Raw genomic sequence first — 22454 nt, forward strand, 5'->3', positions numbered from 1 at the left:
CACTCTCCTTACAGTGTGTATGATAAACCCATTGTTTCATGTTCTCTGTGTGTGTGTATATAAATCTCTCCTCTGTTTTTTCCACCAAATGCATCCGATGAAGTGAGCTGTAGCTCACGAAAGCTTATGCTCTAATAAATTTGTTAGTCTCTAAGGTGCCACAAGTACTCCTTTTCTTGTTAGGTAATGGTAATAACTGTTCTTTCGGGGAAAACCGAAGTTAATTGAGAGAGGCTGGAGTTGCTGCTTTTGCTGCCCATTTTCTCTCAGGTGGTGGTTGGGATTCAGCTGGAGCCGGTATGAGTGGCAATGTCATCTGGGTCCCCAGTCTCTCTCTCTCTGGCCCAGTCTGTACAGCAGGAGCATAGCCAGGATGGGACACAGAGGAGGGCCCCAAATTAGGGTGGGTGGGCAATGACAGGAGGATGAGGGTAGGAGTGATCAGGGCCACCTCTCCCCATCCTCCAGTCCCTGGAAAAACTGGGAGCCTTGTAAAAATATGTGCCCCCACCCCCACAGTGCTTAGGGCTTGCCCTGCTCTGCCCGGCCCTCCCCCTGGAGAGCAGGGTCGGGGGTTTGCCCCGTTGCACCTGTGCAGCACTTCTGCCAGGAAGTGGGGGCTTGCAATCCCCCGTGCTCCAACCCTACTCCTTAGCTGGAGGGCCGGACAGGTGGAGTGGGGCAAGCGCTGGGGCGGGAGCAGAGTTGGGACTGGGGTGGTGGGCCTGGATGATAAATCAACTCAGGCCCACTCGTAGCTATGCCCCTGCTGTACAGGACATCTTTCGGGATCAGACTGACAAACCCCAGGGTCCCAGGAAGTAGTGGGGATGGCAGCCATGATGATAAAGCTTGCTCCAGTAGTCTGTTCTTTTCTACTTTTCCCACAAAAAACTTTTTTAGGAACCCATAAAAGGAGTGATTAATGGAATAGCCTATCCCCTCATTATTTTGTCCACAATTAGGCCTAATATTCAAAATATCAATTTTAAGTCAGTAACTTTGGGCTCCATGTCTCCTGTTTTTTAATAAGCATAATTTCAGCACAGTCTGGGAATCATATCAACCTGGCCCTTTTGTTTAGACTAATTTAGTTATTCTTTCTCCCTTTTGTACTTTTTCTCCTCAACATTTGCTATTATAGATTATTGTAACATCTTATGAACTTTTATATGCATTTTACAGTTGAGGTCACAATTTGGGTAAATTTGTTGACTCATTTATCACAACAGGCCAGATTTTGTAGGTACAAGCAAGGGACAGTCTCCGCCCAAAGAGTTTATAATCTCACAGTGCTTTTAAGATATTTTAGAAACAAAGTTTTAAAAATTGAAAGGGCCATTCTTTTCTGAAAACTTGTTTTCATAACTCTTATTTTTTGTGTTTGGTCTTGAAACTACTCAGACTTGGTCCAACGATGGCTTTTTAAAAAATATTCAGCAAAATTTCTGGCTTCTGGCAGTCATGACAAAAATCCATTAATTCCCCCACCCTCACCCCACAGTTTCCATGGATGAGTTCTTAAAAGACTGAATACAAGTGCCTTTTACAATTTTGAAAACATCTTGATTTACAAACTCACTGAAAACAACAAAATTGAAGCATAGTGCATAGCCAGTTGAGACCAGGGTCCCACTGGGGGCCAGCTATCGTCACTCAATTAGGGTGAACTGCAAAGAAAGAGGCAGATAGTGCCCAAAGCTGGTGGATATTTTCAATACTTAAATTTACCAAGCCAGCATAAAGCAGCTTCTTTATTACTTCACTGGTTGCCCAGAAACCAACACAGTTCCCTTAAAGTAACTCAGCCTCAGGTCTCCATCCAGGTAGCTGAGTCAAGTATGATGATTTCTGAAAATCTTATTTCATCATATAAAAGAAAAGGTTTTACCAATCCCAAAGGATCAGACACATTACCTCCCAGGTTAATGAATATACCAGATCTTATAAAATACACGTTGCATCCAATTCTTATTAACCAAACTAAAATTTATTTAAAAAGAAAAGGAAGAGAGTATAGTTAAAATATCAATATACATACAGACAGGAGTTCAATTCTTGAGGTTCAGATACATAGCAGAGATAGTGTACTTTATAGTTGCAAAGAGTTCCTTTTGAATTTAGTTCAAAGGTTATAGTTCAACGTCCAATATCATTTCCAGGGTGTATCAGTTTAACTGGGATCTCATCTTGCGACTCAAGGGCCTCCTTCCTGTGGGTCCATATGATGAAGATGTCATCAATGTAGCGCAACTAGAGGAGGGGCACTAGGGGACAAGAGCTGAGGAAGCATTGTTCTAAGTCAGCCATAAAAATGTTGGCATACTGTGGGGCCATGCAGGTACGCACAGCAGTGCCGCTGGCTTGGAGGTATAAGTTGTCCCCAAATCTGAAATGGTTGTGGGTGAGGACAAAGGCACAAAGCTCAGCCATCAGGTAGGCTGTGGTCTCATCAGGAATACTGTTCTTGACAGCTTGTAGTCCATTCTCATGGAATTTTGGTGTGGAGAGCTTCTACATCCATGGTGGCCAGGATGGTGTTTTCAGGAAGATCACCAATGCATTGTAGTTTCCTCAGGAAGTCGGTGGTGTCTTGAAGATAGCTAGGAGTGCTGGTAGCGTAGGGTGTGAGGAGAGAGTCCAAATAGCCAGAAAATCCTGCTGTAAGAGTCCCAATACCTGAGATGATGAGGTGGCCAGGGTTTCCAGGTTTATGGATCTTAGGTAGCAGATAGAATACCCCTGGTCAGGGCTCTGGGGGTATGTCCGTGTAGATTTGTTCCTGTGCTATAGCAGGGAGTTTCTTGAGCAGATGGTGTAGTTTCTTCTCAGTGGGATCTGAGGATAGTGGCCTGTAGAATGTGGTGGTGGAGAGTTGCCTTTGAAGAATTCCACCTGGATTTCAACAATTTTCACCCCACCATCCATTTCACCCTGGACAAGTCCACACAAGAGATTCACTTCCTGGACAGTACAGTGCAAATAAGTGATTGTCACATAAACACCACCCTATACCAGAAACCTACTCATTGCTATACTTACCTACGTGCCTCCAGCTTCCAACCAGGACACATCACACGATCCATTGTCTACAACCAAGCCCTAAGATACAATCGAATTTGCTCCAATCCCTCAGGGAGAGACAAACATCTACAAGATCTTTATCAAGAATTCTTAAAACTACAATGCCCATCTGGGGAACTGAGGAAACATAGTGACAGAGCGAGACGGATACCCAAAAATCACCTACTACAGGACAGGCCCCACAAGGAAAATAACAGAACACCACTGGCCTTCACCTACAGGCCCCAGCTAAAACCTCTCCAGCACATCATCAACGATTGACAACCTATCCAGGAAAACAATCCCTCACTTTCACAGACCTTAGGAGGCAGGCCAGTCCTCCCTTACAGACAGCCCCCTAACCTGAAGCAAATACTCACCAGCAACACACCACACCACAGAAACACTAACCCAGGAAACAATCCCTGTAACAAACCTCGTTGCCTACTCTGTCCCCATATCTATTCTAGTGACACCATCGGAGATGACCCAACCACAACAACCACACCATCAGGGACTCATTTACCTGCACATCTACTAATGTGATATATGCCATCATGTGCCAGCAATGCCCCCCTGCCATGTACATTGGCCAAACCGGACAGTCTCTACAGAAAAGAATAAATGGACACAAATCACACATCAGGAAAGGTAACATACAAAAGCCAGTAGGAGAACACTTCAATCTTCCTGGACATTCTATAACAGATTTAAAAGTAGCCATACTTGAACATAAAACTTCAGAAACAGACTTCAAAGAAACTGCAGAACTAAAATTCATTTGCAAATTTAACACCATTAATTTGGGCTTGAATAGGGACTGGAAGTGGCTGGATCACTACAAAAGCAACTTTCCCTCTCCTGGAATTGACACGTCTTCATCAATTATTGGGAGTAGACTACATCCACCCTGACTGAATTGGCCCTGTCAGCACTGGTTCTCCACTTGTGAGGTAACTCCCTTCTCTTCGTGTGTCAGTATAATAATGCCTGCATCTGAAGAAGTGGGTTTTTTTACCCACAAAAACTTATCCCCAAATAAATCTGTTAGTCTTTAAAGTGCCACCGGACTCCTTGTTGTTTTTGTAAGTGAGAGGAAATTCTGACCCTCTGAATCTAACAAGCCTGATAGCCTTCAGGCTAGGATTTTAATGGTGCACAGAAAACTGGTACAGAATCAAAATTTAAGAAAGGTTGAAAACATTTAACCATAACGGAGACCTCTTGAAATTGTGGTATAGTGTTTTTTGAGCCTGTTAAATGTGAGCGCTCTTTGAGTGAGGTATAAATTTTAGATTCTGATCTGTTATGCCAGAGTAATTGTGTTGCAGTCAATGAACCACTGATATTGATGTACAGAGTTATATTAAACTTGCCTGTACTGTATAGCTAATCAAACAAGAGTCCCAGTTTTTGACCTCAAGTGAAATGTGTGCCTTTATAGCCTGGTGTATATACAGAAAACCTGAACAAGTATGGAGGGGAGGCTTTTCCTAAGGTGGAGTGGCTGAAGAAATTCTGAAGTACAAAGCCTCTCCATTTAAGAAGAGGGCCTGAGTAAACTTTGTTACAAACAATGTATTAGCAGAGTTCATGGTAGAAATTCAAGTTATAAAAGATGTGTATCAGAAATGGTTGAGTGAGAGCATGAAAAACAGTTATTTTAAACCTTCCATAACCACCCACCAGTGATTTCATAAAATTCTTTAAACATGAAATAACATTGAAAACACTTTCCAGCAGCATCACTTCTCAGACTATGGGGAGGGGGAGAGGGGGAACAGCTGAATAGTTATTCTGTAATGTCCCTTTTTTCACAGCTGGATGATAGCCTTATAAGTCCTTTTTATATTTCTGGTGTTTATATCAAATACTATTGTTTGAGTGAACATACCTCTTGTAACAATTAGCCAAAAGCTACAGCAATGAATTTTCATGCAGATTAAAAACACTATTTACATAACTAATTCTGAAAAAGATAGGAATCTTTAGTTGTTGCATTTTATTGCCTACTAATGAAAATCACTTCATTTCTTGGATGATCAGTTTTTAAATCCTACTAACTTAACACCACACCATCTAATGCAATAAATCAAGGCCAGATCACGCAGGGAAGTCCATGGAACAGGAAAGTTATGACGTTCTCATATAAAAGCATGCAATCTTTTATACTAATTAGCTGAGAAGTGGGGACCTAACCATTCCTAATTTTTACTCCTGGGGGAATTCTGTGCCACTGTGTGTGCACAGAATTCATGGTCTCCTACAGATTTCTTTGCAGAAAAATGACTTTCTGATGGGGAAGCAAAGGGAAGCTGCAAAAACAGTCATACACTGCTCCCCAGTAGCATGGGTGCATTGTTTTGGGCATCTGGAGCAGCCAGCGGAGAGGTAAATCAGTAGGGGAGGAAGGGCTGGGAATGCCCCAGCCAGTGGCTCCTATCCTGTGCCAGTCTTAGCTGCTATTCCTGGCAGGGCTGGGGAGGATGGGACTTCCTTTTCCCCCGCAAGGAGCATCCAGGGCAGGGTCAGACCCACCCCCAGAAACCCCTCTGGCTGCAGGAAGCTCCACACCCCTCCTCCTTCCTGACCCCATCACTCCTCAGCAATGGGGGGAGAGGTCACTGTACAGGGAGCTGCTCCCCCATCTGCCCAACCCCTGTGCATCCAGACCCACCTCATACCCAGAACCTCCGCACACTGAGCCCCCTGAACCCAAATCCACAGCCCAACAAGACTCACCCTCTGCATCTAGAGCCCCTCTGCACCCAGACACCCTGGCCAAGCCCCTCCTCCTTACATCTAGACCCCATCCCTGCACCCAGACTACCCCCCCACACACACTTTAAACCCCCCCAATAGGCCCTACCCACATGCACCTGGACCACCCTGACTAGATCCCTGCACCTAGACCCCCATTCCACTGAGCCCCATCAAGCCAGCACGCAGTCAACCCTCTCCACTGAGCCCTTCATACCCAGACCCTCCCACTGAGCCCCAACCATCTTCACCTGGACCCCTCCTGCAGCATTCCATTGCTTCTGAACCCAGAACCATCCCACAGGAGTCTTGTTCATCCAGATGCCCCCATACCCAGACATCCCCCCCACCAAGCTGCCTGCACCCAGATTGCCCCACACAGAACCCTATCACCCCTCACCTGGATCTCCCCACGCTAAGCCCCTCCACACTTGGATCCTGCTGGGCTGAGCCTGCTTGTCTACATCTAGTGTGCTTGGCATGGAGAGGCAGGGCCCCAGGGTGTTTCTGAGGCAGGTCTGGCCCTTGCACTGTGTCAGGGTAGGGTACAGCCTCGTGGCCAAGTCCATGTCCTAGGGCAGGGGCTGGAGGTGATCTCCCACCTCTGTGCAGTCAGTAGCCTGTGCTCCCCTCTTCAGTGCTGGAGCCTCCACATTTATTTATTGATCAATAAAATCTGCAGAATTTCACGGAATTTTAAAATATGGTGTGCAGAATTTTTTTTTTTTTTTTGGCACAAAATTCCCTTAGGAGTATAATTTTAGACAGGTCCACTCTTCTCTCATGGGCTTGGTGGAAAGTGAAAATGAGTGAGGAGGAGGAGAAAAGGACAGGATGTGAAGTGCTAATACAAAAATTTCAACATCTTAGCAAGATTCCACACATTGCAAACTAACAAGTATTAGTCCCCAATAAATAAATAAAAAATGTAGAGGTGGCACTCCTCAGAGAAGAAAAAATCACAAATGACACTGCAGTAGATGGAAAGATTTTTTTTCTTTATTTCAGCATTTAATATACACCAGATTTCACAATCCATCCATTTTTGTTTACATATATATGTCATTTCTCTTTATTTTTTTCCTCATAATTCCCCTGCTCACCAAACCAGAGTCTCTGTTTTGATACATTCTAAAGCTAAGGCTTTTGATGATTCACTGAACACTAAAGTACCATGTAACTATAATTTTATGGAAACAACAAGGTGAATTAATGTCAATTGTTTTGTCAAGGGAGCAGTGTTCTAAAAATATTAAGTTCATTCATCATTCCATGGTGTGGGCTGCTATATTTTTGAAATTAATTGAACTTTTGAAAAAGTGAATCTTTAAAGCTGTAGGTGACTTAAAGTGGGTCCACTTCCACCTTCAGATGACCTTTGTCTTCCTTTTCTCTACTAAATTCCTCAAGAAAAATTCACCTAATTAAAATGAAAATTAACAGCTATAAATCAGTTTTAGTTGCTTTGGGGATTAAACAGAACAAATAAAGCAGTATACATGTAGCCATACTGTGGACAATGTTCTAGAAAAGCCAAACAATAGGAATTCTAACAATTACAACCTGAGGCTAGAAATCAGGACTCCTGGGTTGTCTTCCCCAACTCTGCTCGTGCTTGGTTGTGTGAAAGTTATTTAACATCCTGTGTCTCAGCATATCCAATAATAAAATGGAATTATCTCTATTTTACACAGTGTTGTGAGGTATAAGTAGTTGAAAGGTGCTCTATATTATTCTGGAGCTGGCAGAGAACCACAACTGGCTCTTTTCTCCTGCCCATGAACAACAAGAGAATATGGGCCTACATGTTAGTTCAGGTAGGGCCAGCTGTAATTTAGTACTCCGAACTTTCTAAAAGAAAAAATCAGTTATTAAAATGGCTTATTTCTGAAGCCCAAAAGACACAATAGATGAGGGGGGCAGTTTTAAAGCCCACTTTGCTCAGAAGCTAATGGCAAAAATTGCAAATTATACACAACATTTTAAATAAATCCATACCTGGAGCAGTAAGTGTAATGCTAAATAATATTAGTTTTATAAAATGTAAGTATAAGCATCATCATAACTGTTCAAGTAATAGCAACCCATTTAGAGGAACTACAAAAGACAATACATTTGCAGTATAGAAAAACAAAGAACCACTACTGTGAGCTTTTGATATTAATTACTTTACAGCTGTACCTTTACATAATAATTTAACATTGTGCAGTACTTTACCTGCTTTATAAGAGGAGCGCACTAGAGGACCACTAGCTGTGTAATGAAATCCAAGCTCATTTCCTACTTTTTCCCAGTGTTTAAACTTCTCAGGAGTAACATATTCCTCAACCTGGAGAGAAAAAAATAATTCTGCTCAGATTGTAATAACTTTTAAATGCATAATTAACGTTAATGAACTGGAATGCCAACTGTACGTTCAGACAGGATGTGGCAAGATTAAACTCTTAATTACTTTAGGGTTTATACATTTCACAATATTCATCAGGCAAGAATTTCTAACATTGAGCCCAAAACAGCCCCACATTGAAGAGCAGATTAACTGTTGAGAAAAGGCAGGTTGGGAGGAGTAAGAATGGCTGCCCAATCTTAGGGAGTCCTCTTCAAACGTCCATAGTTGGCATATAGTGAGGTGGTGCGTAGATGGGCACGAGACATCATTCTGACAAGGGAAGGGGTACAATGGCATCAGGTGCAGGTCATAGTCTGCTTCCAGTAAATTCAAGGCGTTTGTACCTTTAGATGACGTTTTGTTGGTTGCATGTATTGTCCTAAAGTCAAACAGTCCACATCTGCCTCACGTAATACTATAAAAAAGAAAAGTGTCTCCTTAGCAGGTGACAGAATCATGATGTATCATCACTGATTAAAAATCATCTTACCTAAAATACAGTTCTGAGTGCAAGTCACTCCTTAGCTCATTATATAAGGGATTAAATTCTACCCTCCAATACATAGCATCAGAAGGCATGACGGAAGTGCTAAAGAGAAATTGCAGAATTTAGGTATAAATACTTTAGAACAACAAGATACTTAGTAAATAAAAATAAATATATTAAAAACTGATTTCAAACAGTTTTAGCAAGTTCTTTCACTGTCTTACTGTCTACTTAAGAGTGAATGTGGCTGGTGTGTGTGTCTCCCAGCGGGATCTGACATTTTTCCTGATACTTCATTAGACTAGGCTAATTTTGACATTTTGTTGAAGTACAATTTACAGCAAATCTGATAGTCTCTTGCTGCCCCCATAGTTTCCACTGGGGAGCTTCTGCCCACACTGAACCGTGAAGATGCAGCTTTTTATTTGATTTTTAAAAAATTTTGTATAGTATTTAAAATATTTTATTTTTTTTTAAAAAGTGATTTATTTTACTTCTCCCTAGCTTGGTCCATCGTGCCTCCAGTATCTCATGCCTAGATGCCTTCCTAAAAACTCACTTCTTGAATGAGGTCTATAAAGCTTATTCCTCTCCTCAGAAGTATTAAAATAGTGATTTTTTTTAAAGTAATTGACCTGTGCTAAGTATCACTAGCAAACATTTGCTTCTGGTTGTATCCAATACCCTATCACTTGTCTACATATTACCTATTTAGACTGTCAGCTTTTGAAGCCTGAATTGTATCTTTTTTATATATTCCTAAAAGTACCTATCACACACTTTTCACTCCATTAATAATACCCTGTAATTAAATGCAGAGATGAGAATCTCTTTTCTAACATACTGCAGTTTACCTTTAATGTCCATATTTCTCAATTTTTGAGCTTTCATGTTCTAGGTGCATTCATTATTTACTTCCTTTTGGGTAAAAACGATGATGATTATTAGCATATCTAGGTCAGACTCTTAATCTGACACAGTCTGCAACACCAACTACACATAAAAAGAAAATACTTCATCTTACTCCACAGTTACAAGAGGGTTGATGCTGAAATTATGCATACAATTCTAATGAAGAAAGAATAAATCTAAGGGGAATTGCCAATTTCTTCCACCAGCTCCACATCCTTGGTGGGATATGCTAGTTTTGATGCCTCAGGAAGCACATACACCTTCTCTGCTAAGATATCAATACAGGATGGAACTAATTTATACCAAACTTGGATTCAGTGAAACTCTATCATTAAGGACAAATCCAGCCTCCTCCTCCCCAGCTGATGAAAGATGCTGTTCAGTGCAACTAGTGTAGTCTTGCCTCATAACCTAAGTTGTGCAGAATGCAATGCCATCCACAGCCTCAGAAACTTCAGGACCAGACTTCAAAGAGAAACTGCTGAGCTTCAGTTCATTTGCAAATTTGACACCATCAGCTCAGGATTAAACAAAGACTGTGAATGGCTAGCCAACTATAAAAGCAGTTTCTCCTCCCTTGGTGTTCACACCTCAACTGCTAGAAGAGGGCCTCATCCTCCCTAATTGAACTAACCTCGTTATCTCTAGTCTGATTCTTGCTTGCATATTTATACCTGCCTCTGGAAATTTCCACTACATGCATCTGACGAAGTGGGTATTCACCCACAAAAGCTTATGCTCCAATACGTTTGTTAGTCTATAAGGTGCCATAGGACTCTTTGCCGCTTTTACAGATCCAGACTAACACGGCTACCCTTCTGATGTCTGATAGTGAAATTAATCCTGTCGATTTGAAAGTAGTATAAACAACAGTTATTGCAGAGTTTCAATTTTTAAATTGAACAAAACCTTTTTGCATAAAAAAGTTAGAAAACAATTTTTCCCAACAGACCAACTTATATGCATGTGTGTCCATTTTCGTTATATTGCAATGCCCAAGCTTGCAATTATGTTCCAACATGGTAAAGCTTATACATATAATTAAGTTATGCTACTTACATTTCATTGTTGAATATACTTGTTCATCTGTCTCGCCTAATCCCAGCATAATGGAGGTTTTAGAAATTACATCAGGTTGGACCTTCTTAGCATGCTTCAAAACTTGTAAAGATTGCTTAAAATTGGCCCGAGGATCACGTACTTTCCTTTAAAAATATTCATATTGTTTTGACCATAGGAAGAAAAACACAGAGATAAGAGATATGAGATAAGAGACATTAGTAAAATCACAGTAAAAAAACTGAGAGGACTGAGATTTTATAAACTTTCTACAATATTTGTCAATTCCTGCAAAACCAAAGCTTTCACTTAAAAAAAAATGTTTCCGTTACTTTCTCTTGTGATTGATGCAACCAAAGTGCTGCTGCTCTGAGAGCCCAGCTTTGCAGAAAATGGTCTCCAGCTAACCACTAGAGGCCAGATTCTCAACTGGTCAGCTGTGAACCAATTATATTCCCGTTGCACTGCTGGGGGATGGAACTGAGGTTGACAATTTGCCTAATGGAACTGGAGTAAAGTTGACAGAGCTATCATTAATGCCATTCCCCACCTTCCCCTGCCCCCATTTCTACTGTAGGGGAAGTGTCAGGAAAGGGAAGAGGCGTAATAGGGCACGAAGGGGTAAGAAGGGGGCAGAGGAGAGCTCCACTGCCCTATGAAAATTCTGAGTGGGCATATGGCCCCTAGGGCTGGGACAATCTGAGAATCAGGGAACTGGTACTGGGTCTCTGACAGTGGCCCTCCCTGCACTCACTCTTTTCTGTGCTGAGTATATCTTGGTACACGAGGGAATCTGGCCCAAGGAGGAACAAAGGCATTGGAGATACTACAGTGGTAGGGCGCATATAAGTATCTACTTAGGCCCCAATCTTGCAAGTTGTTCTGTGCAGAACCCCACTGTCTATTTAGATTGTAAGGTCTCTAGAGCAAGGACATTCTTTTATCAAGTGTTTGTACAGGTTCTAGTACTGAGGCCATGATGTTTGTAGGGCCTCCAAGCTCTACCATAATGCAAAGAAATCAACAACAGTAAAGAAGAAACTGTTTTGCTTGTGTTGGGGAACAGCCCGGACAGAGTTGTATTTGAAGTCTACATGAGAATTTAGTTGGAGCCACTTAAGAACAGTCTATCCTGAGAAGTTTTAGTGTACATTAAAACTGTGAAGTTTAAACATACAGTAAAACTGGTTTGGGCTAATTCAGTTTTCACAGTTTGACCAGCAGCATGGATTTGGCCCACCCATATTTAAGCTGAATTTAGACAGGTTAGCTGGACACTTCAGAGTGTGATGATGTCACTCTGAATTTCCAAGTTATTAGGAAAAGAGGCCAATGGCTGGGGGTATGGAGTTGTACTTGGAGACCCTCCTGTGTGGTAGAAAAACATCGGACACTCAAAGAAAAGGAGTTGGCTGACTACACTTTTTAAGGTCTATAAAACTTTTAATCTGCTACTTCACAAGATAGGTAGCCCTCTGCTGGTTGAAATCATGTACAACACACGTGGCTATTGAGGGAAGCAATCAGAGGATCCTGGAAGTTTCATTGGGAAGTGTTTCAGAGTAGCAGCAGTGTTAGTCTGTATCCGCAAAAAGAATAGGAGTAATTGAGGCACCTTAGAGACTAACAAATTTATTAGAGCATAAGCTTTCGTGAGCTACTTTACTATGAAGACAAAAGGACCTGGCTCCCATTGGTGGCACTGAGACATAATGATGATGGCGAAATGCTGTGGGCTAGTTGCCAAAGTGTGATAAATACATCCTCATTTTGAAAACATAATTCCATAGTCATAGGCACCGATTCCGTGGGTGCTCCAATTATGCAGCCATAATTTGAATACATGCTAGTAAGTTTTTAGCAAGTTTGAATACATGCTAAAAAAATGTACAGGTATTGGCTTACCAAGTAAATTTTAACAAATTTATTAGAGCATAAGCTTTCGTGAGCTACAGCTCACTTCATCGGATGCAGCTCACGAAAGCTTATGCTCTAATAAATTTGTTAGTCTCTAAGGTGCCACAAGTACTCCTTTTCTTTTTGCGAATACAGACTAACACGGCTGCTACTCTGAAACAAGTAAATTTTCTTTCCCTCCAAAAAGCGGTCCAATGCACATATTAAAATGAAAATAACTAATTTTGTTTTAATGTAATCACATATATCTTTCTTGTATACTATCTTTCTTATAAAATAGATCTCGCCTGACCTCTGTTAGAATCAGTATTTTTCCTTTCTTGTTTATTTTATAAGACAAGCTTCTCATTGGAAAATTTACTTCAAAATTTATGGTAGATAGAACTGTATTGTCTACTTTTTAATTTTTAACTTTAGACGCTATTTGATTATAAGGTATGGAGGATTTTTACTATTTATAAGTGTAAATGATGTATGTACAAACAATGAGTCAAGTTAAAGGGACCTATAGAAGGTTTAATGTTGGTTGATCTAAATATTGCTTTCATAAGAACATTACAGAATACCCTCTAATTGTATGCATCCTAATATTTGTTTATATACACAGATCACCTTTAATCACCTCTGTAAATCTGGAACAGTTTCCACATTATGGGCATATACATCTAAGCCTGACAAGGCAACTTTCTCCACAGCATTAAGGTCCCCTCGAAAATCAGGGGTTAAACATTCTACTAGAATTTTTGAATTCCTGAAAAACAAAGATTGAAAAATGAACACGCTTATGGTATTTCTATTATTGATGCTCAAATCAAATATTTCAATAACATGATACTAAAATATTTTAAACGACATCAAAATTCAGTATTTTTTAAAACAACTCTAAATCGATGATGTTGATATTTAAATCTACAAAGTAAAGTTAAGTTAGGTAAACATCTAAAACAGTGGAGTACTGAAAATACTTGAAAGTTAATTTTTACTCAAAACATAGTATAGGTGCAACTCCTGCTTTGACTAGTGCACGAAATAAAATGAATGTTACATAAGTCAAACATAACATCAGAGCCATTTCTATGATCTACTGAGTCACCAGTCTTGCTCAAATTAAGTGCAGGTTACATGTGACTTTCATTTTCGCTCCATACTACACTTAGCAAGATTTTTAATAAGATTTGAACATCTGAACTTCTGAATGACAGAGGGGACATCTGACCTAATGGACTGTAAATACTTTGCATTGCTATTTAGGAATTTAATCCAATTCCCCGATAGCTTGAATTTGGCTCCCCCAAGCTGGATGGAGAAGTACTTTGCATCACTATACACACAGCTGAGGCCTATGTGACATCCTCAGGGCCGTACAGGTAGTATATATATTGTGTGGATGTAGCCCACAAAACAGAGAGCTGCATACATGGCCCATAGTGGTAAATAGTTTGAGAACCACTGCTATACAGAAACCCTTCCAGGTAATCAAGGAAGTACTGGTGATAGACTTTGAAGTGAGTCCCTCTAGACCTCATTACAGGGTAAGTATTAGGCAAATGCCCAAATCAGGCTGCAGGAATTAAATCTACAATCTTCTAACAAAGACTGAAACATGCTACCAAAATGACATGCTGGCACAATGCATAAAGTGGAAAGTAGAAGAAGGTGTCAATGGGAAAGTATAAAGGTGGAATCAGGGTCACAGAAAGCACCTACTTGGAAAAAATGGCAAATCTTAGAGGTCAGAGCTGAAAAATAAATCAGATTATCTTTGGAACACAGTTACAACAGTTTTTATCTTTTCCCAAACCCATTATTACTGTGCTAGAACCCTATCATTAAAATATAAACATCCACAAAAAAATAGATAGATGTGTCCCACTGCTCTAAATATGTGGTCCAAAGAAACAGTTTAGTGCTTAATTTTAAAAGGAATCTGGGATAAACAGAAATTTAGCAGGAGAACATTCCTGCCTATATATTTAATCTAACTTGTTAGTGTTAACACAAGCGAGGATGAAAAATCCAGGAGTGGACATGTAAACTCCCTGGGGTAGGGACTGCCATTTATTACATATTTGTATAGCCAACAGCATCATAGAGCCCCATCTGCTTTTGGCCTCTAGGCACTACCACAACATAAATGCTGAATAATAATTAATAGTAATAAATTAATAGTGTACCTTTCCTTCAAGTGTGATACAGTTTTTGCAAAGTGTTCTGCTCCACCGCCTAGAATATCTAGAAACAATTCAATAATTTGGTATTTTTACATTAAAAATAATATTTGTGTGTAATTCTGTGTGACTTTGATGTTAACAGTCTAATCCAACCACAAAAATGTAAAGCGATTCTAAATTAAAGCTGAAATTCCATCCTTAACTTACTACTTATGCCTAAATTGTACAATAGGTATGCTACCATACCCTTACAATACCCAGGTTAAGTATGGTTAGTTAGAACAGAGTTGGAACTTTCATTCTAAATTTCCTTGAATATGTATGAGTTTACCTTAGCCCCTTTAATCTTAGCACAGATCTGTATGGTTCAATTTCTTTTTTCTTCCACAGAGGTAGTTTAAGAAAAGAGAAATGTACACAAAAAAAACCTGTTCTGCTCTTTTATTGAAAGCCACTGTTAGAAACTATTGGTCTTTCAATGGAATATAAGACACTCTTTTTCTGAGACAGTCTTTCCACCAAGATAGCAACAGCACAAAAGAACCATTACAACCTTAGTGGAAAGGAAGCAATATTTTTTTTTAAATTAGGCTCTATTCAGATAGACTGAATCAGTTCCATAAGGAACCAACATTTAATCAATTACATAATTGTATATCTTCTATGGGTATTTTGCCTGCATCAGGAGTATGGGAGTAAGGGTTAGTCAGGAAGAGCATTTCGTAATCTCTGAAAAGTTTCTGTGTCATTCATTGCCTTTCATCAATCTCATGAAAGTTTAAACCCTATACCTCTAATAACCCAAAGTGACTGAGGACTCTAAAACTGCTATATAGTGTGTATGGGAGCTTACACTGGAAGACACTACTGACAACATACTAACCATCTCGGTCTACTGATGTCAATACAACATAATCCAAGCCCCATTCAGCTATAGCTTTTGCTGTATTGTAGGGTTCATTAAGATCCAATGGAGGTGGATTTTTTGCCGTCTTTACTGAACAAAATCTGCAACCTCTTGTACATGTGTCACCCATCAACTGAAATAAGAAAAGATTACGATTACTTTATATTTTAAACTTTGTATTGTTCAGCCAAGAAATACTGAATATGCTACTTCAAAAGACTCAATTGTTAAAAAGCGTAGAAGAGAGAGATTTGTTGTGCACTTTAGCATAATATACATGGGTCACTATGCTGGAGATTTTTGTATACCCAAATTTGCTACCAACAGAATATATTTCCTATTGTAAGATTGTGGTTATTGACTTACCATGATAGTTGCTGTAGCAGTGGCATACTCACCCCCTCCCCAGCACTCTCCAATGTTGGGACAACGTGCTTCCTCACACACCTATAAATAAAACGACATTAATAATAATAAATTGTATTTCTATAGCACCTTCTGCCAAAGCAATTTGTCCTCTCTTCTGAGACAGGTACTGAAATTATGAGGAGGAAATTAAATCACAGATAGGTTAAGTGAGTTGCCCCAGTTAAGGGCAGAGCTGGGAAGAGAACATGTGTCACGTGACACCCAATCTTGTGTCTTAACCCCAACACCATTCTTCCTCTGAACTACACAACTTCCTGAAAACTGCTCATCAAAATAACCGTCAGAATTCCACATTCTAAACTGCATTAATTATGCACATTTTAGATGCAATAAAAAAGTTTATAAAAAATTCACAAGATCTGTGATACATTACAGAACAATCTTTTTCTGAAGAAAAGAATTTCATACTTGTCTTAAATCTTCTGTCTCTTTCCATCAATGGGGGGCATATTTAATAGAGAACACAAACATTTCTTGAATTTCTTTTCATGTGAATTATTTATATACTGTCCCAAAAATTATACAAATGTTTCCACTTAAATTAGACACATTGATAATCTTTTGACTTTAGAGGACTTGAGAAACACACCACCATATTTAAGATCACTGCAGGGAAAATGTCAAATTTTCTACTATTTGTTTCTTCCCTTGCTCTCCATGGGTGAAATTCACCCCTGTGCAAAAGCAGAGGACAAGGCCTATGCATCATATGTTCCCACTTAAGCCACAAAGGCATAAGTGATGCATAGGCGCTCTGCTGCTCCTGAGCAAAGGGGTGAATTTCACATCATGAAAACATTGCTTTCTTCCTAGAAGAAAATGTATCAGGCATTAGACTTACAGTATGAAGATTTAAATTTCGCAGTGTACTCTTCAGTTTATTATAGTTCTTTCCTATGGGAATCTCAGTTTTTAGCCATGGAGGAAGTCGCAGCCTGAATAATATCAAGCAAATATAAGGATTAATAAATTACTTACATGTAATCACTTAACTTCATAGATCTACTTTACTTTGTTACAGCCTCTGGGTATGAAAGATTCCTTGAAGCTGGTCACGATTAATAAATGAGCATTAATATATTTCAAAAAAGTACCATACTTCTCATTTCCACCCTCATTTATTAGCCTGCCACCAAGCTAAGATGGAAGCGTCCACAATTATAGGGTTTAAGATTACTAACCTTACTGCCATGCTATATATGGTAATTCAGACATTGGCAATATAATTACATAGCTACTACAGACTCCTAGCAAATTTTGAAGGGGTGGCTCGTTTTGTTTTTACAGCTTTTGAATTTAGTCTTCATGAATCTATCTACATACAAAAAACAAAAAAAACCCCAACAATTTATCAAAAACATAAATTGGGCATATTGTCCCACTGACACATATTTATAATTTGTTACTGTTCATGGCACAAGCACTCCAATGCCTTCCAGATATATTGGTGGCCATTTCACCAGAGGAATCACAGCTACTACTGTTCATCTAGAATACTGTTTAAAGTGCATTTTTCAAAGTACACAACCAGTACAGGGGTGATAGCTAAAAACTTTTGGTCAGTGCCATAGAATGGGACATATTCTGCCCTTTGTTACACTGGTGTAACTTCCCTGGCCTTCATGAAGTTTCATGGGTATAAATGAAAGCAAACTTTGCCAACATAATTTTCTTTACAGGATTAGGAACAAAGGTTTGATTGCAGAATCTTTATTGTTGGAGATGCATGAGCCAGAAAGAATACAGCTTGTTTTTAATATTTCAAACTGAGTTTGTGTACCTGGAAGTTAGAAAAAATCATCTTCTTAACTTGCAAACTGGGCAGAATTGGTCTCAAAATAATTGAGACACTAAACATAAAGCTCCAAAATGTCATTTTTATAGGCACTTTTTCAGATTATAACCAGATTTTATAGAGTAACACAGATTGTCATAATAATAAAAGGGGTTGTATAAAAGATGGATGCCTGTTATTCTGTCATTTATTATTTAGTGTACTAAAGCAATTAGCAGCTAACTAGACAAGTTCCAACACAAGTTCTACAGTTACTATATTAAAGTAGGGCAAAACATATACAAGGGCTCATTATATTACTTTTGGATGAGACTTTCAGATATTACCACTTCCTTTACACAGAGTGGTGCTGGGCACTACTAATTTACAGGCTCATTATTGTTAATAAACCACAAACAACTGTGGTGCAACCTGTCTGCACCATGAATACATTCAGGACTAGGTTAAAAAAACAATCAAACTTGCCAAAATTATAAGTGATTTATTTAGTTCTTTGAATCTCCAGTAACATTTTATGGATCAAATAAATGACTCTTTTCCCAGCTATAAGTAAAATAGAGCTATGTAAGTGGAACCATTCACTACTATTTTTTGGCCAAAAACACTGAAAATAAAAATATATTACCAATGGTGTTTTAGATATTAGAATGTTTTACTGGTATACATAACAGTTATTCTTATCAAATGTATTGAAATTACTATTAGCTATCTTATCTCTGCATGTTGTGCTTAAAGAGTTCATATGAGAAACTAATACTTTCCCCTCTTCAAATGACTGTTCCTTCCAAAATGAAGCATGAAGTAGCCATTGCAGTACTACACAACTTGACAAATATAATATGATATATGCAGGTATTTGTGTACAGTAGAATATCAGAGATCATGATGCTACATCAGAGTAGAGTGTAATTACTTAAAGCTACAGTTACCTTTCTCCCTTCTGGCGTTTTAAATTGCCTTTATACTCAGCCCACATGCTCTTGTCAGAAAAATCCCCAGATACAAAATCTTGAAAATCAGGTCCATTTTGCAGAAACTCCTTCTTTTCATCTGGCAAAGAACCTGATGCTCTGTACTGGCTCCACACATGGCTTCCACACACCTAAACAGAGCAGAACTGTATTACCCTTATAATCATAAATGTGCTACTATGTATTGGATAACTGCTGGTATACATCTCTTGAGAGCTGACAGGGCTTATATTAGCTTCATATAGAAGCCAAAAAGTTAACAATTTACAGGCCTTACAAGAGTTGTATAGAAGAATTGTGAAAGGTTTAGTTTTTACCTGTTAATTTAAGGCCAAGTTCCATCCTTAGAAGTTTGTGCTCAACTCTCATTGATTTCAATGGGAGCTATGAACACACATCCAATGGCAGAATTTTGGGTCTTGTTTTCAAGTACAATAATATGCAAATGCAGACATAGGCAATCAGCAGATGGAGACTGGAAAATAATATTTTCTGGTCTCAGTCCCTAGAAAGTCCATAAGTTTCAAAAAGTGAAAATCAAAACACAGGAAGAAGCTGAACACTTAAATGTGAACAAAGGAATAAGATTAAACTACTGTATTGCTTGATTAAGTACATACTAGAGCAAAAAATGTACAGCACATTCAAGTATAATCTTCAAAAACTTGCAAATAGGAGGGAGCTCCAATACCACTAGAGCAACAGGGCAGGATGGCACTAGTACGTACTTAGAAATGGAGTAATTAAAATTTAGCAGCATTCAAATATACCAGCAGTAGCCAGTACAGAACACGCAGGATGATTTAAAACACGAGCATAATAAATTACCATATAAAAGATACATCTGCCAAAGAAAGCATCCGTAGTACCCTACACATTGAAGACGGTAGTGATGTGGGAAAGCGTGTAGTGCTTTTAAGTCGGTGGCCTTAGAGTTCAAAGAGTAAGAATCTCCTCTCCAGGTCTAAAAATTGGAAACTGCCATTGTTCAGTGAGCTCTGACAGCTAAGGGGGGGATGGGAGATTCTTAACACGTAGCCAAGCAAGCCTCTAGGTGATGCAGTTGGAATGCCTCAGCCACCTCACCATAAAAGTCTTAAAAGCTCTCAAATCCTTTTGGTGACCCACTATAGGGCAGATTGTTTGATCTTCTGAGCCCCAGTGGCCTTTTTGGAATAATCATCCTTTTGGTTTCAATGCATATAAGACAGACAGGAAGGAATGGAAAGTTCCACAAGATCTTATCCTTAACATTAATTAATATGGATTTTGGTTCAAATATTGTCATCTTGATTAAAAACTAACTAAAGGACTGCAAACAAAAGGCAAAAATGAGCATGATCAAGTAAGTAGTGGGGGAATGTCTAGCAAGAAACTATGGGGTTTGTTGTTAGGATCCAGTGTTATTTAATAGCATCTGGAAGAGGAGATAAATGGCATCAATGACCAGGGCTCAAACTGGTCTGAGTCAGAAACCCAATGCTTTTTTTTGGAGTTTGCCCTCTTGTCATCCAGAATCTTAATTTCCATTAAAAAAAAAATCGGTAGCCTTTATGGTTGTGGAGAAAACCCTGAAAACATAAAATGAGTGTTGTAAATCAATAGAATGATGTCTGTCTGAGTCTTCCAGGAACATAAAACAATAGTTCAGAGAGGTCTGAACTGCCCCATTCATCCCAATGTCTGATAATGAGCAGCAGCCCATTTGTCCAATGATGATAATGTAAATATCATTATACATCGTGAACCTTCACTGTTATCAAAACACATAAGAAAAGCAAAAGTGAATGACAGACCAGTACACTCTATTGTGAGCGGTGTCTCGTTCTGGAGCCACAAATGAACAGGATTTGGGAGGTATCATTTTCCCCTCCCATCTGTCTTGTAGAGCCAAAAGTCTCAAGGGAAAGAACAGATCCCAGGGATCTAAGTTATGTCTATACTACGGAGACTATACTAATATAGCTATGTCAACGCAGATATGAGGGCATAACCCTGTAATGTACATGCAGCCTACACTGGTGGAAGGGTTTCTTCTATTGGTGTAGGAACACCACCTACCTGAATGAAGTTAGTTAAGTCAACAGAAGCACTTTTCCATTTACATAGCTGCATCTTCACTGGGGATTAGTCAGAGCTGTGGTTTTCTAATCGACAGAGCTATGCTGACCTAACTTTTAAGTGCATGCAAAGCCCCAGCCTCACCAAGAGGGCCAATCCTATAGAGCTAGTCCCTCAATTCTTCCTGTCCCAAAGCAGCTGGGACTATCTCTGCTCTGTTGATGGTGATAGAGCCTGGTGGCTTCCTTCATGGCTCTAGTGGCTGCTGCTTCTTTCTCTGCTGGGGGCTGACTGCAGACACAAGCAAACATCCAGTACGTTTGGATGTACAACTCCATCAGTTATACTCAGATCATATTTTCGAGCTTTTCTTCGCAACCAAGAGAGCTAGAAATGTAATTCTAATGAATGCTCAGATTCAGACATCATTATATAATTCTGCAACCCTGGGCCAGAGGCACAAGCTTATTATGCATACAGTGTCTTGGAACTTCTACAGAAGAGCTGGACTCAAGGGGCTCAAAAGAGTCTGCAACAATCATATTTTGAACACCTGTTGCTAGAAGCGTCTCATTCTGCCATCTCCAGAGATCAGCTGCGGGTACAGCTTGGGAGAGTCCTGCCACTACTACCAGTCTTTCCTCCCCACAATTTGAGTCCTGTACAGAGGGCACTAAACTGGGAGATCTCACAAACATCAGGAAGGACACAGAAGAAACACAAAGGGATCTACCTATGCAGTAGCGTGGTAGTAGCCAGTCGGTCCCAGGGTATTAGAGAGACAAGGTGGGTAAGGTAATATCTTTTATTGGACCAATCTCTTCGGATTAGAAACACAGATAAAACATAAATGAGATTCAGCTTAGAAAAACGCCACACACACACACTCGGGAAAAGGAAAAACTGAAACACAGCCACTCCATGGGAGAGCGAAGCCTGCAAGCAGGGAGTGACCCCGGCCAGGAAGTGAGGCGCGGGTTACTAGCCAGGGGATGCTGCAGCCCACAGGCCAAGACGCCCTGGGGCGGCGTGTGCTGCACCCCGAGGCAGGAGGTGATCGGGGACCGCCCCGCTCTGTCTGTTCCGGGCGATGCTCGGGGTCCGGGGCCGGCTCTGCGCCCAGCTCCAGCGAGGCACGGGCAGGGGCTCGGGACCCGCCAGGGAGGGGGCGGCCCGGGGCCGCAGGACAGAGCCGAGCAGGCCGCAGAGGGTCGAGCCCCGGACCGGGCGCTACACAGAACAGGGCCGCGGCGGGAGCCGCTCACCCCGAGGGGCCCAGCGGCGCTGCGGGCGGGCGGGGCCCCGGGCTGGGGGAAGACCCCGGCCCGGCCGGAGGGCAGGAGCCGCCAGGCGAGCGGTACCGGGGAAGGCCGCCCTCGCTCACTCACCCGCCCCTGGGGCCCCAGCACCAGCCGCCTCAGGCTCGTCGTGGCGGCGACTCCACAGCAGCGGCCGCGCTGAAGCAGCGCCATAGCCACCGCCCGCGGCTCAGCCCCCCACCGAGCCAAGAGGACCGAGTCCCGATCGGTCAGA

General features: G+C 40.5%; 1 protein-coding gene across 6 annotated transcripts; it reads right to left on the minus strand.

Annotated features, from left to right (window-relative positions):
* Window positions 1-1981: 1981 nt before the first annotated feature.
* LIAS (lipoic acid synthetase) lies at window positions 1982-22449 on the minus strand. 6 transcript variants are annotated; one of them, XM_038399230.2, is made up of 13 exons: window positions 22310-22448; window positions 21655-21741; window positions 19178-19365; window positions 18819-18991; window positions 16936-17029; window positions 16032-16112; window positions 15642-15798; window positions 14762-14819; window positions 13210-13338; window positions 10671-10816; window positions 8557-8627; window positions 8041-8152; window positions 6801-7243 (listed from the first exon to the last, which is right to left on the minus strand). In XM_038399230.2, exons 4-13 carry the CDS (start codon window positions 18863-18865, stop codon window positions 7191-7193), a joined length of 948 nt encoding a protein of 315 aa, XP_038255158.1. In that variant the 5' UTR covers window positions 18866-18991; window positions 19178-19365; window positions 21655-21741; window positions 22310-22448; the 3' UTR covers window positions 6801-7190. The 6 variants fall into 6 exon arrangements, with proteins under 6 accessions (XP_043369884.1, XP_038255158.1, XP_043369885.1 ...); XM_043513950.1 differs by lacking the exons at window positions 19178-19365; window positions 21655-21741 and adding an exon at window positions 21066-21212 and having other exon boundaries at window positions 22310-22449; XM_043513951.1 differs by lacking the exon at window positions 19178-19365.
* Between the last annotated feature and the right edge of the window lie 5 nt (window positions 22450-22454).

Source organism: Dermochelys coriacea, chromosome 4 (assembly GCF_009764565.3).
Source record: "Dermochelys coriacea isolate rDerCor1 chromosome 4, rDerCor1.pri.v4, whole genome shotgun sequence".
NCBI classification, from domain to species: Eukaryota; Metazoa; Chordata; order Testudines; family Dermochelyidae; genus Dermochelys; species Dermochelys coriacea.